The 14883-nt window shown below is 41.6% G+C and overlaps 1 protein-coding gene across 1 annotated transcript in view; it reads left to right on the top strand.

The window, feature by feature from the left end:
* PLEKHG3 (pleckstrin homology and RhoGEF domain containing G3) overlaps positions 1-6805 on the top strand; it is a 495850-nt gene extending 489045 nt beyond the window's left edge. The window contains exon 18 of the mRNA XM_069207658.1: positions 1899-6805. Coding sequence (XP_069063759.1) covers positions 1899-2857 — 959 coding nt within the window. The 3' untranslated portion in view covers positions 2858-6805. The remainder of the gene's footprint in view (positions 1-1898) is intronic.
* The last annotated feature ends 8078 nt before the right edge of the window (positions 6806-14883 follow it).

Below are 14883 nucleotides of genomic sequence, written 5' to 3'. Positions count from 1 at the left end.
CTTAACAGTATGTATATGTGTTTACATGAACATGCATATATTCTCTGAAAAAACGCAGCTAAATTGACATTATTGTTAGGTATAGTAATAAGAGATTGCCTTACATTAAAAAATAAAATAAAAAATAAACTAGAAATTCACAAAAAATAACAAAGGATAAAGGGACGTTATAGTTGCTGAAAATGTCAGTTAAAACTGTTTTAAACTAACAAAACTACAGACATTCATCCGCTATAGTTATCTCAAGTATCTATAACCCGTGCCTTAGGTAACTATTCATCTTCCCCCTCGCCATGAACTGCTTCTACCCTCCCATATTACATCATGCATGACATGTTGAATGACTGCATTGATAACATCTCTAATGACAACATTGATAACAACTCTGTGCACTCCAATTTTAGATTCATCCAAGGATTGTTGGATCCTTGTTCTTTTGCTGTTCTTGAAATTGGAAATGAGTTTATATTGTAGCTGCTCAGGCATTACAACCATAGCCAAAGCTCTCAATTCAAGTGTTGCAAAGTAATCTCATTTGTAATTTAATTTTGTTTGTTAGGCCCAGTGCCCCATGCCAAGCTATATTTCAGATCCCAGCACCTCAGTCCTTCAGAGTAGATTTATAAGATTGCATTAGGGATTATTCCAAAAAAACGCTAGAGTTAAGTTTTCTCTGGTCTCTTGTATTCTGTTTTCTGGAAAGTCAGGTCCTGGAGATGGAGGTGATATCACTGGCATAGGTTCTTGAAGACGGGTTTCAAGACTGGCATGGTTCCATCTAAAACACCGGAGGACTCAATCCCACTGTCTGTGGCACATAACACTGAATTTCTGTAAGGGGCAGTGGTCACTGAGATTCAGTTGGACATAATTTACAATCCCTTTGGATGAGTCTGGTATAAGGCACTGGACAGGCACAGCTGATTCAAGAGTCTAAACTCAACTACCACGCATGCTGTGTTACAGTTCATAAGTGCTGGAGACTTGGATGCAGGGATTATTCTTTAAAGAGGAGAAAAGGGTGATCAGTAGTTCAAGATATGTATTATACAAACAAGAGCTAAGATAACATGTCAGTGTTCTATTTCCAAAAATAATTTATGGTGACATGAACATTAGGAAAATATAAACTTGGAGCAGTCATTTTCTTAGATGGGGAAAACAGCATTATCACAGCAGTATATTTTGACGTAATGCTATTGGATCAGATCGTAGGACTGTTCACCAACTGCTGCTGAGAAGAAAAAAAAAAGCAAAGGATAAAAAAAGGCCACTCACTTCCAGGAAATAAGTTTCCACTTCTCTGTGGATGGCAAATATAGGGTTGATGATTGATAATGTGAGTGGTGCTCTAAAATGTATGTACGTAAACCGTTTTCAGATTGACAACTACACCATACCGACCACGAGCCAGACTTCTATGCTTCTTTATTCATGCTCCAAGGAAGTTGCATGTTTGAAACCTCAGTTGTGGCCAGCACCAGTGTTGGATGTACCAGTGTGTGCTTACATGGTTGTAGGGGTGTGCAGTAGTTACCTTTGAGCTTTTCACCTATGGTCTGAGAGTTTGAAAAGACTCTCTGTCTAGTAAGCTTGGTAACAGTTGAATTGTTGTTCTTCTGAAGGCTACAGTAAACAATCCGTTTGTGGCTAGAAGGTTGTACAATTACTGAAAGCATTCAAAATGGGCTGTCCCACAAGACCCATGGTGTAGCGAATACATAGCAGGGCACCAGAGAGAAAATCAAACTGCATATCATACTAGATTTCTGAACTAGGACTATATATTTTTTATGCTAGTGGGTTAGGATGTAAATGTTATTGTGAAATAGAGCTGACTTCACATTATTCTGATAGAGACTGTTTAGTAAATCACATTTTTGTGTATTTTCTTTCAGGTAAACGAAAACCATCAGTATTATCTCTTCCCAGTTATGATCATGTGATAATTCAGGAGCACAGTTCCTGGACTCCTCCGTCTGGTTGTTCTTCCAACGAGAAGCCATTCAAGCAGTTTTCCTTCAGTCCTTCTATTAGTCCTGCCGTCGTTTCTCCAGGCAGATCCAGCTGCAGGAGTCCACTAAGTCCACTTGAAACTGAGAAATTCCACTGGCCTGATGTGCGAGAGTTGAGATCCAAGTACACTTCCAAGCAAGGCCCTAGCAGGGTGAAATCACCTCCAGTTAACAGGAGTCACTCTGTACCAGATAGCATAGCAGATCATTATCCGAGGGATTCTGCTAGCATCCCATATCCGGTATTGAAAGACCCGATTGGGCGTTCATGCAGTATGAACATCTGTCAGATGTCAGATTTACCACTGCAGACACCAAAGGAAGGGATTCGCCACAATAACATTAAAACTGAACCACACAAAAAATTATCTGGTGTCGCTTCTCTTAACCCCAGGCTAGTCAAGTGCCCCTCAGAAGGCTTGCATAAAAATAGTCAACAAAACCAGGAAACAGATGGGTCTTATTATGTAAGTGCAGAGGCCCCGTTGGAGAACGACAAAAAGGTGATTGTTATGGAGAGACTGTGTAATAGAGACCTGCTAGAAAATCCTGAAAGTGGTGTTCCTAGCATGGAACAGGATGACAGCTATGTGCATATCCGGTCACCAACATCCAGGGAAAAGATATCGGTCAAGGCAGTCATTGAGCGATGTAAGGCCTACCAGGAGTCTGAAGAGTACGCCCAAAGGGAAGCAATACAGGAAGAGGAGGCCAAGTCACAGAACTCAATGAACATACCCTCTGACCAAAAAGGAACTTCTGTACAATTGATGTGGGAGGATAATCAGAGCCTCGTGAAAAACCTTCGGAAGAAATTTCAGACACTAAGTTCTAGCAGTTGATGCGATTCTGTGGAAAGTCATTTGGTACAACTGTCAGTTTGGCTTAACTCCGTCTGCTTTTGCAATAAAGTTATGTATATATTTTCTATTCGATCATATGGAAATTGATCATGGATTTGATCTCGTAAACCGTTTTGGTTTGTTTCAGGAAGCACTGATGTGATCTTAAGTAAAACTCCTGAAACGTACATGCTTTTGTAAATTTGCCTATATGTATTTAAGCTAAAACGAACATTGTATATATATATAAGTATGTATATCTGTATATTTGTCGCAATAGTCATATGACAAATACGGTTGTAAAGTATATATTGTAAAATATGACAGCATTTAATGCCATATAATGTCAGTGGGATGGATGGGAAAGAATGTTTCGATCTTATACTACTTAAAAAGATGAATTGTTTTGAATGCTGTGTGTGAATTTGTTACCTCTGTGTAAGCTGTAAGCTTTCTCTTACCTAATTTCAAGAAAAATGTCAACCCTGAAGATGATTAGTCAAGAGGACAGCACCCAGGAGCGGATTTGGAAAATACTTATCCCTTCTCCTTTGTCAAGTGCATGCACTGCCCGCTTTAAATATTGCCCATCTTTCTGTCAGAAAATAATGTATTTAGCATTTTTACATTGTAATATTTTAATAATGTTATTTTCACCATAAAATTACGGTCTATCAAGTTATTATTCTTGCCTGTTAAAATTATTTGGGTAGACTGGATTTCACTCAATTACTGATTTTTCAATAACTTGTCTCTCAACGTTATGTGGCTAGATTGAAAGTGAATTGTTTTCTGTTAAATTACTTGTGATTTCTTTTTTTTTTTATTAGTGTCCCCAGTAAGAGTGGGGGCTCTTCTTTCTGTAGACCAACTGGCCCCTTTAATTTTTAAAATCTTTTTCTAAGCAGTTGCTTGTTTTTTGTTTGTTTTTTACATCTTCTATCAAGGTAAATTGATTCTTGTCCAGGAGCCAGATTGGTAGCCCCTTAAGTGCTGAGGCTCCTCTCTTCCCCAGCTCCAAACCCTCTGGATTGCCTAGTCTTTTTTAGGGTCGAGCCTGTGTTGCATGCGCTCGCGCATGCGTATCGCAGCGAGACGCTTTAGAGTTTAGAAAAGGGCTCGGAGCCCTGTCAACGTCACGTCAGTATTTATTGGTTCGTGGGCTTGCCTAATAAAATCTGCTTGCTTTCATTAGTCGAAGGCACGCATACGTCATGCCTTTTCCGGTGGCTAGCCCTCCTCCAGCGCAGCGACCAAGTACAGAAAACATGCGAGGCGTGCTGTTTTCCAGCAGGCTTGTGGACTTCTTTTTCTCTCATTTACGAGGGCGATCTCGCTTGGCAGAAGTGGAGCGCTTTACATAATTAATTTCACTTTTTCGGGTTATGTACATAAATGCACTTTTGCCCGTTAGGTGAAAAGTCGGGTTAGGAGTTTACAACGCGATCAGCTCTAAAATGAGCAAACGCGAGACCCGTTGCATTGCAAATGCTTGTTATTTTTATATATGGAGCACTTTGTGCTTAAGCCTTCATAACTTTTTTTTTTTTTTAACACAGAAGTTTCCAAGGCAAATGTAGTTTCTTTTTTTCCATATTCGTTGGGGATTCTGAAACACATATGCCCTAATTACGAGTTTGGCGGGTGGAAAAGGCCCCCTGCCAAACTCCCACGGTCAGGAGACTGCCAGTGCGGTCTCCTTCCCGATGGCCCTGTAATGAGTTTCCCACTGGGCCAGTGGGTAGAAACACAGTTTCCACCCGCTGGCCTAGTGGGAAACACGCAAAAAAATTGACGTCGGCTTATAATAGAACTGGGTGCACCAGCTTCTGTCGTGCATATCACTGTGTGCAAAGCAGACCGTGATTTGTGCGACAGGGCTGGCCAGTGGGCCCCTGCACTGCCCATATCAAGTGTATGGGCAGTGCAGGGCCCCCAGCACCCCATCTCCGCCAGCCTTTACATGGCGGTGAAACTGGCATGTAAACGCCAGCGGAGGGAGGGGTCGTTATCTGCAGGGCAGCGCTGATTGGGACCACTGGCACCGCCAGGCCGTTGGGCATCTGAAAAGTGACAGTGCCCGCGGTCCGACCGTGGTGGTAACACCATGGTTGTAATGTCTCAGTCGAACTTCCGCTCTGGCACTACTCCGAAAGCGACCAGGACCCTGGCTGTCTAGAGACCGCCAGAATCATAATGGGGGCCATAGTGTTCATTGGTTTTCCAAGGACATATGATACCTAGAACTGAATTGCACCTTTTAACGATTTTGCATTGTGTACCAGTCCTGCATCAATGAATATGGTGAAATCTTATGTATGAAAATATGGGTGTGCAGGAAACCTATGCATTTTTATTAAAACCTAGTATATTTAGGAATAATGGCTATTTGTACTACTCACAAAAGTGTCATGTGATTGAGAGGGATTTTTGTATTCCTTCTTCAAATCTGCTCATCATGGCAATGTGAGTAGCTGTGATTTTTGGTCTGGGCTCAGCTGACACCCAAGGAAAACCTATCAACCCCCTACATTCGTGAAAAATACACGCCCAGGGAAGTCCACGGTGGTGTGACTTGCGAAGCTTCCGCTAGTTTAAAAAAAAAAACTAGAATCCACAGTAAGCATCAAGCTTTGGCCACAATCACAGATTTTCCTTATTTCTGTAACGGAACATTTCTGAAATCTGTAGGAATCCACAAGCTGTCTGTCACCCAGCTTAACCACGCTTCTCTTGATTACTACAGTGCTCCACTTGTGTGAGTGGGCCTGTTGCCTGCAAAAGGAACTGGTCAGAACGTGAACCATGTTAAGTCAATGTAGTGTCAATGAAGTCTTCATATGATTACAGTCTTGGTCTTGTCCTATGATATGCGTTGAATCCACCCACACATTTGAGGTAGCTTTTCAAAGACATTGGCCATTCGCAGAAAGAGGCAGAGTGATATATAAGTAAGAACCCATACTTTGCTTTTTTGGGGGATTTCTGGGTAAGAAAATGCGCTGGTACCCATGCATACCACACTATCATGGGTTATTGGAGTCCCCTTGCAGCTCTCTGACCCAGGCCCCGTATAATGCAGCCATGCACTGAAAGGAAATGGGGATTTCTTTTGGTTCTAGTTTTGACTTAAGATCTGGCATAGACCGGGTAAACCCCCATTCTGCCTCGTACCTACCTGGGACAGAAATATTGTCTGGTGCCTGGGATGAGGCTCAATGCAAAGATACCTCAGCATCCCATCTAATTTCGTTTGTTTTTTTCTCCATGGAAGGCTGGTGGGCTTCAGCCGCTCTTGGAGGATAGATTGGAGTGTTTACCGTGTACCTGCCCATCCTGGGAAGGATAGGCAGAGGCACAGGTCAGACAATCGGGGGGAAATTGTGAAACAGAATGGGGTGCAGGGCTTGCCAGTCTTGCTCTTCACTGTAGCCCCTGCAGAATGAGGGGGGGGGGGGAGTTACCTCTTTACAAATGCCAAAACGGGCTAGCCCCACCCCATTTTCTTTTATAAAAACTATTCGCTGCCATCCAGTGGGCTTTCTGTCCCTCCCATTTTGTGGGGAGTGGCGAAAATGAGAAAGACTGTGCTTTAGTGATGTGTGTGTGGTCTGATGCCAGTGCAGCCAGCCCCCATCCCATTTTCTTTTTAGAAATATAAAAAGCCTGCTGCCTCGTGGGATTTGTGTCCTCCGACCTCCTGCCACCCGGGGAGTGAAGAAAGTTTGTTAGGGTCTTTCGGAGCGGGATATATGCTCTAGGTTTGTGGAACCCGAAATATAGCTAAAACGAAAACAATGTTTTTGTGTTGTTTAGCAAAGTGGTCTTGTGCAAGAAAGCATTATCTTTTTTTGAGTGTACCTTTAACAAAAGGTTTACTGTGTAATAATCGCCCTCCTTCCAGCTATCGGGAACAGGGAGAGTTGGAAATAAAATTATTATTCCATAGTTTTTGCAATTTTGTGAGTGATTTCTACCGATTTGCAGTTTGTTGGAAACCGATCTGAACCCCATCAGTGAATCCAGAAAGCTGTACATTTCTGAAAATTAACATTTTCCACATACTGAAATGGATGCATATGTATTTCGCTATGTAAAAAAACAAAAAAAACAGTTAAACGTGTGTACTCCTTGGGATCTGCAATGCGGACAACTTTCAGAAAATAATGATGTAATTCTTTCAGTTGTCCAAAATCTGCTTAAAACGAATATTTAAGTCTGTGTGGGTCCATACCTGGTTTCTGTTTTTGAGAGTCTGGTCCCCAGGGATTAAGACTTCTTCAAAGGAAGTCTCTTCATAGGCCTTGGCACCACAAATCCATAGATTATCAACAGATTAATTGCAGAACCACTGTGCTACATGTTATTTACAAAACGAGTCCCTTCTAGTGCCGGGTAAGGACCACTTTGGAGCTGTAGTATGATTTTGCCAGTGTGTTAGTTTGTGTTGCACAAGCCACGTAGCATTGCAGATTCTGAACCAGCATGTGCAGAATGGTGAGCCTAGGAAGGATCAAACTATGGTGCAGGCAGGGATGGATTTTTGATCCAGATTTGCCTCAGTGGTGGTTTGCAAAGACCGCTCTATGGTGGGCACTGGGCAATACATTGGAAAATTAGGATGTGTTATGGTTCACTGCTACAGCAGCCTTAGGGCCAGCCTGAGACATGGACAAGGTGGACCCACTCCCCGGGCTCAAGCCTTCAGAAGGGCACACACAGCTGTCTGCTTTAGAGATTACAAATAGCAGTGACGCCTCCCTTGATTCCAGTGATTCAGCTTAAACTGTATTAATCATTTTTGACATGTTGCAGATATCATTTTTAACCACCATCTCCATCCCCCCCATGGCTGCCACGTATCAGCAACCTTCTCGCCCCACCAGCACTACTGTAAAGGAGCTGAGCTGTGGGTGATTTAGTTGAGGTGAAGGATGACTAGATGTTTGTTTTCTAGGCTAGTTATTGCTCTGATATAATTAGCCAGAAGCTGACCTGTCAATACGGAAAGGGCTCCCTGCTACCGCCTTTTATTCACTAGCAAGGTGTACCAAATGTCTTTCTTCCCAGGGTGCTATCCGAGCAAGGATCCGCTATGCTTAGCCCTCACAGCCTGCTCTGTTTTTTCTGGTGATCCTCTCAAAGGTTTCACCTTGTGACTTCAATACTTTCTTTTGCAATCCCTAGACATCCTTCTGGGACCCCCTGACACCAACTGTTTTGTGCTGCCTGTTATCTGATGACTATGTAAGCTGTCCTGTTGTCAGTGTTTATTTTTTGTGGAGGGGGTGGGGGTTGGGAGAGAGATTCTTCGGCCACCAGTCACAGGGGCAGAACGTATTTTTTTTCTTCTCAAATGTGGTGTATTCCCGTTGGCAGTGTGCCCAATGGACTTTTGTTAGATGGTGCTAAGCATAGAAAGGCTGTGTATTACACTCACACTCATATTTACATTTCACCCTCTCTCACATCTCATTACCTCTCATACTCGCTCCCGCAGGACTTTCTGGTTTACAAGACTACTAATGAATTAAAAAAGTAATAGTGCTATATTCAAATAATTTTAATAATCAAATTCCGGGACACAGCGCGGGCGGAGGGGGGAGGGAGGTCATACTCCTACTTTGCACTTAATATTATGACATTGTAGGCTTGGCCAACCCTGTACAATACTTTGCGAAACTTTTTTAAATTTTGAAATTCACCAGATTGACCTGTAGCCCTACATTCTAAAGCTCCTGAAATGTGGTGCTTTAAGTGTTCTGACCACAGCTTTTCTGCACTCTTTGCCTGACCACATGAAGATGATGCTGCTCTTGTTTGGACATTTATTGGCGCCAAATATTCCCATATAATTTCTCACTTTACATCTGTCCTGGCCATTTAACATGGGACTTGAAATGTTGCTGTTAAGTAAAGGCTCGAAAGCCAGGATTAGCTGAGCTATCACACATAACCATGGGCCACCTTGAAGCCATTACATTTGTATGTATGTGGAAAGTCTCGTCATACTTCAACCACTACCCCATGTAGATGGTGTCTGCAGGTACAGACGGATGTTTGCGCTCCATGCATGGAATTTTTCAAGTCTGGGTGTTTGGCAGGTGATCTGCTAGCAATACTAACTTGTTAGAAAAGTAGGTTTATGTATTAAAGGGCTTTACACATTCTGTCTCTGTAATAAAAGTACATATTGGTCACATTTTTATGAGCCAACCATTTTTCCAGTGAGTGAAGAAATTAAACTCTGCAAACATATTGGATATAATTTTAATATCCCTGGGTTCTCTTCAGTACACGAAATAATTAGATCAGACTTAAATCATGCTTCTAAACCATGCACCTTTATTTTAAGCTCACAAAGGTTTTGAGAGCTTATTTCATGAGTTTACGAGCATCCATATTTACAGAAAAGTGCAAGGTTAGCTTTTGTTAAATGTTTTTAATAGCTGAATACCTGAGTTCCCTAAGCCACCACTGGCGCATAGCTAATTGCGACCTAAGTCCATTAGGCTTTATTGAAGTTACACTGGCATCTAAAAGTTGATAAACAGTTTGAAGGGACACTACTTTTCCTTCCATTCCTGAAACCAGTCAGGAGCCCCCTGGATCATAGGAGGCAGATCCCACGGGGCAAATAATGTAATCATTGGGCTCATCTAAATTACTGAATAAGCTCAGTTAGGCACAGTCATGGTAGAATGGGATGTCAAGTTCTCCATAATGAACATAGGTGGCACTATGAGATCTTCTGAAGGTGAAATAGACAGTGAATCCTCTTCCTCGTGAAAGACTGCTGAAACAGAATAACAGCAAGCATTGGCAAAGCCAATAGGGCTCAATTATGAAAACTGTTGACTTAGGCAATGTTTTGTAGCCATGCTGTACCACAGTGTGATTTCTTGATAGTATGACTCAAACTAACTTTTAAAAGCGCCAGGGCTAATGCACTTTAAAAAACAAAAAAGCATTAGTACTGGATCCATCATAGTCATTTTTAGGTCGAGCATGCTAGCGCTTTGGCCTGTTATAATATATCAGTGGGCTTTTAACCATGCCCACCGCACGCCCATTCCTATTGCTCTTTCAAATATCCTTTGTTATTATTGCTTAATGCTTTACGTTTGTCCCTCCTTGGGACAGTTTTGTTGCCACCTTGGCCATCGACCCTCTTACATGGATAATTCCACTTTTGCTGATACGTTTGACTGCGAGCGAACTTCTTTTTCCTTTTGTGTCTCTCCTTCGCGCTCATGCTTATGGCGGCCGTGGCGCTTTGAATCGACTCGCTTATGTCAACTGTTTTACTTTTAATTTTTAATTTATGTGGCAAGAAAGTCCAGTTAGGAATTTACAACACTAATAGCTGTAACTCGAGCAAATGCGAGACCTATTGCATTACAAATGTTTGTTTTATTATTATTTTTAGCCATGCTGCCCAGCAGCATGGCTACAAAGTATTGCCAAAGTTGGTAATGCCCATGCTGTACAGCACGAACAAAAGGCAATGGCAGAGCCAATAGGTTTAAAGCCTAGACCTATTAGCTTTGTCAATGACTGTTGGGTCTCAGCACATCACCCCTGTGATTCTGAGAAAATCAGTTAATCGCGCCTTGTCTGAAAAAGGAAAAAATTACATTTGACAAAAACTCCTATCCTATAAAGAAGGCAGTTGCACTCATGTCTTAGTGAAAAATACATCTGGAAGCAGATAACATCAGTCTTCACAATAAACGTCGATTTCAAAGGAGAAAAAGGCTTAAATGGCAGGAGATGCAATGAGGATGACGGGAAGGGGAAAACAAAGTACAGTGATCTGCTGAAGGTCAGCAATCAAGCTAACAAAAAACACAGTGGGCCCCAGCAACAGTACTTAAGATGCAAAGAACTAAGTAGCAAATTAAATGTATTCAATGGAGTTTATAAAAAGTTTCAAGGCATGCAGGGGCACAGTGAATATTGGCGCAGAATAAACTTGTTTGGTGCTCTCTTTAGCGGTGATACACTCAAGTGATAGTGAACAACATGTGTATCTCATTGTCCCAGAGGGACTCCATGCTGCCAATCAGTGCTACCAGCACATTTCTATTTTTGGGTTGATTCGAGCCCACTGAAGGAATCTGGCACTGAACCTTGAGACCAACACTTCATGCATGCTTCCCACTTGGACTGATAGGAGCCCTCTTTGGTTATCCAGCATATTTCCAACTCAGGCCATTCCTGCCCACCCTGTTCCTGAGGTTTGTCACCAGGGACCCTCTGCTTTAGCAACTACGTTACCTTTTTCCTTTATTTCAGATATCTTCTTCAACCAAGGCAGTGGCAATCACTTAGACTTGTTTATTGCTGTTGTTTGACAGATGCCATGTGGAAGAACCACTGTAAGCACTGAACCATAATGCTCTCACACCTTGCACTTCAGGAATCAATTTTATAGAACATCATTGCAGACTGAGCACGTATCATAGGCATTGATCTATGCTGCGTCACTTTTTCTTTTTAATGCGAGCCAATGGGCAGATCATGGCAGTTAACAGAATTAACAGTCAACCAGAGGAGAGCTTCAGAGCCCCTGAAGATATCCCTAAAGAGAGCAGATAAATCTCCTTTGACCACACCATCTAGGTTAGGCTTTGACAATTTGACAGTTATGTCACTGGAAAAGCAAACGTACAAAGGAAGTTGTTGGCTGGTAATTGTTTTGCAATAGTGCCCTATGCCCAAGGACCTATACCCATAACAAAAATTGACTGGTAACTCTAATCTCCTCATGACTTTGAGGAAACACCTCTAAACATGTGTTCTGGTCTTTGGAGGGCAAGTCAGGCAAATGAACATTGTAATTGGACAAAATATTATGAACCACATTTGTTGTACCATCATCCTTATTGTTTGGACTGGTTAATTCAAGTCACAAACGGGTCCATACTTAGTGAAACAGAATAGCTAATGCATATTATTTTTGGTTGCAGCCGTGCTCTGTTTTTGGTGAATACGCATAGTGTACATGGTCCGCAGCGCTTGGCCTTGTTTGCTGAACCTTTCTAGTTACCATGAGCATTAGCCACACATAGTCCAAGTCTGTTGTTGGTGGATCAGTCATGTAAAACTGATCTGTATAGAGATGTGAGTTACATGTGATCAAACGTGGTTTGCTTCTGCTTGATTCTGTGCCCTGCATTATCAGACCAGAAGTAATATAGGACTACAGCGGTACTCCAAGATTTGCTAACGGGTGCAGAATGTTGCCTCCACCTTGCAAAGACAATATTTGGTGAACCCACAGCCCGCTGAGTTTACATTAGATACCACCAGTAAAATATGTTTAAAAGCCAAAGGAGCATAGTAACGATAGGGGCTTGTGAACTTTCAGGCTGGTGGAGAAATAATACCCACCTTGAATTCCAGTAAGCGAGAAGCTATTGCAGGCTACCTCTCCTTCCCTTCTCCCTTTACTGGAAAGTTTCATGGGTTTACCAACCATGAAAAATTCAAACTGTTATTAACTGAACTCGAAGCAAATAGCCACGCAGGTCAAAGAACCGCACAGATAATTTGAGGCGCCTTTCTATCACTTTTTCTTTTACCATCTATCAAGCACTATTTTCCCTTCCTGCCCCTTACAGGCAGATTATAAACCACGTAATCTACCTCGAGTTGGAAAGGTCATGATGGGAAATGAAAGGTTTCCCAAGTCTCCCACTGCAGGCTTTAGCCAACATTGCTACTACCCAGACTTCCTAGCTCTTGCAGGTTGAAACAGTAGACACACTCTATTAGCGTATAAGCTCTTGTTCTGCAGATTCAGGCTTTAGATAGAGTCGTTGACTATAATGTAATTGGGTCATAAAATGCCATCAGTACAGATCACAAAATGAGATCACAGTACTGATGAACTGAAATGACTGATAGCAACATGAAACTGTCATCTATCTCTTAACTATCACTTTTATGCATTTTGTAATGCTCTACTTTCACCCTAAAATGTCAGCATTCTTTTTTCAGTAAAGCGTTCATTTGGCCAGAAATTCAGAGTTTCACTTCCAATTTTCTGTCCATAACATCAACCTGCCACTTTTCTAAAATACACTGTGTGCGGCCAAATTGCTGCTTATTGTTTTATAAAAACAAACTGACTTGTATACAGTCATCTGCTCGAGTGCTAACGTTTTGTTTTCAATAGATGGACTAACCTCGTGTCCATATCTCAACTTCTTTATATGAAAACATACTATAGTCAACAGATATGTTTCTTGATTTCTGTTTTTTTTTTTTTTTTACTTGGGTCTCCTTAACCATTAGCTTGCCTTTTTCTGAAAATATGAATTTCGTTCAAAATAATTTTTTTACCTTTACTAAATACGTGTTTCTTCCTAACAAAACATTTGCCTTCAAATATGAACCTGGGAAATTCTTGCATTTTGTCAATGAAAATCAGTTTGTTGTTAATTACTTTAGTTCTTTGTGCAAATACCAAAGTTTCCATGCTTCGTATATAAACCAGTTTTTGGTAGCCAACAACAGTGATATATTTTATGTATGTCAAGACACTAATTTTATCAATAAGTGCCGGTTTTTCGCATCAGCTATTTTTTCATTAGTATCCATTTGTATTCGTTTAAAAAAATCACTAACATTGTACTAAACCCTAAAGTGTCATTCTTATCAAATACACTAGTGCTGTCCCCAGTGTTAAGCTTTTCATTTTTACTAAATACTTTCTTTAATTATTGCCTCACATAGGCACATATTGCATAGCATTAACATGCACACTCTCATCTGCCCAGGTTCAACAATCTGATATTGGCTTGTAGACCCCATTACATTCGACGAACAGGTTCATATTGCATGGTTTTTAGGTTGAGCTGAGTAATGCACTGTTTTATAGGCCTTTGCATCACAGGAACAGTGTTATATTCCAAAGCCAAGCCACCTAGAACCTTACAAAGACCCTGCATCTCCATTATACACCCGGTGTCGTCATATGACTGGTATTACCATGATATGCCAAATATGGCATCTGTATACCATTTGCACTAAGGTTTTTGGTATTGTAGGCATTGAATTGTCATCACACATTTATTATGGATTTTTGTATAATGCCTTTGTCAGCTTCCGACCACTTCTGAAAACTGTGCTGGACACATTAGATTGTTATGTGCATCAATCACAAGGGCTTAAATTGTCCTTTGGCCAATGCACTAATTTGTTTTTGTCTGATAGTGTCACTGGTTAACATTGCAGGTGATCTTTCCTTTTGGGGGGATTTCATAAATCATTCAGGCTGCTTGTGAATGGGACTTGGCTTGTAACTCAATCTGTAAAGGTGCAGGTCAGTACTTGTTTGGAATGTTTCCTTTAATGAGAACTCTTTTAGATTTTCCTAAAGGTCCTGTAAGTAAGGCACAACCTGTCCAGACTTAAAATTGATGGTTCAGCTGGTGTATAATTTCATCATGTTTCCCCCTGCCAAAATAATGAATTCTTTCATCTTTTGTTCTTGGATGGACTGCAATACCAGGACAGATGTTGCGACACTGTTCCACACATCGTTGTGTGTTAAGCAAAATAACTGAATCCTTATTTTCTTTTTATCTGAGAAACAGTGGATCAGTGGACTGGGGAGAGGCACCACTTGTGGGGGGTAGGTAGATAGGGGTTCGGACTCAATCCTACAGAGGCCAGAAGCAGGGTGCAGGGCCTGTTGAATTGGAACTGGGCAGTTGCAGGGAGACAGGCTTCTGGAAGCTTTTTGTGACCCTGTAATTCATCAGGACTTCAGCCAACTGACCGTTGAAGTCATTACTGGGGTCCTGGGCTCAAGTCTTTCTTCACAATCTTCAAGGAGCAGGAAAGCCTTTCTTCTAATTCTCCAAAGGTCCAGAAACATTCTGAGGAGAGGTCTGTGGGTGTCCACCTTTATGCCAATACCAGCCTGTGGGAGGGAAAACTCCTGGCCTCTCAATCACCAACGGGGTAAAAGTTCCCACAGGTGACTCTACCTACTTTTGTAGTTCTTCCTATGT

This window comes from Pleurodeles waltl, chromosome 9 (genome assembly GCF_031143425.1).
Source record: "Pleurodeles waltl isolate 20211129_DDA chromosome 9, aPleWal1.hap1.20221129, whole genome shotgun sequence".
NCBI classification, from domain to species: domain Eukaryota; kingdom Metazoa; phylum Chordata; class Amphibia; order Caudata; family Salamandridae; genus Pleurodeles; species Pleurodeles waltl.
This window is presented reverse-complemented; position numbering and strand designations above follow the sequence as displayed.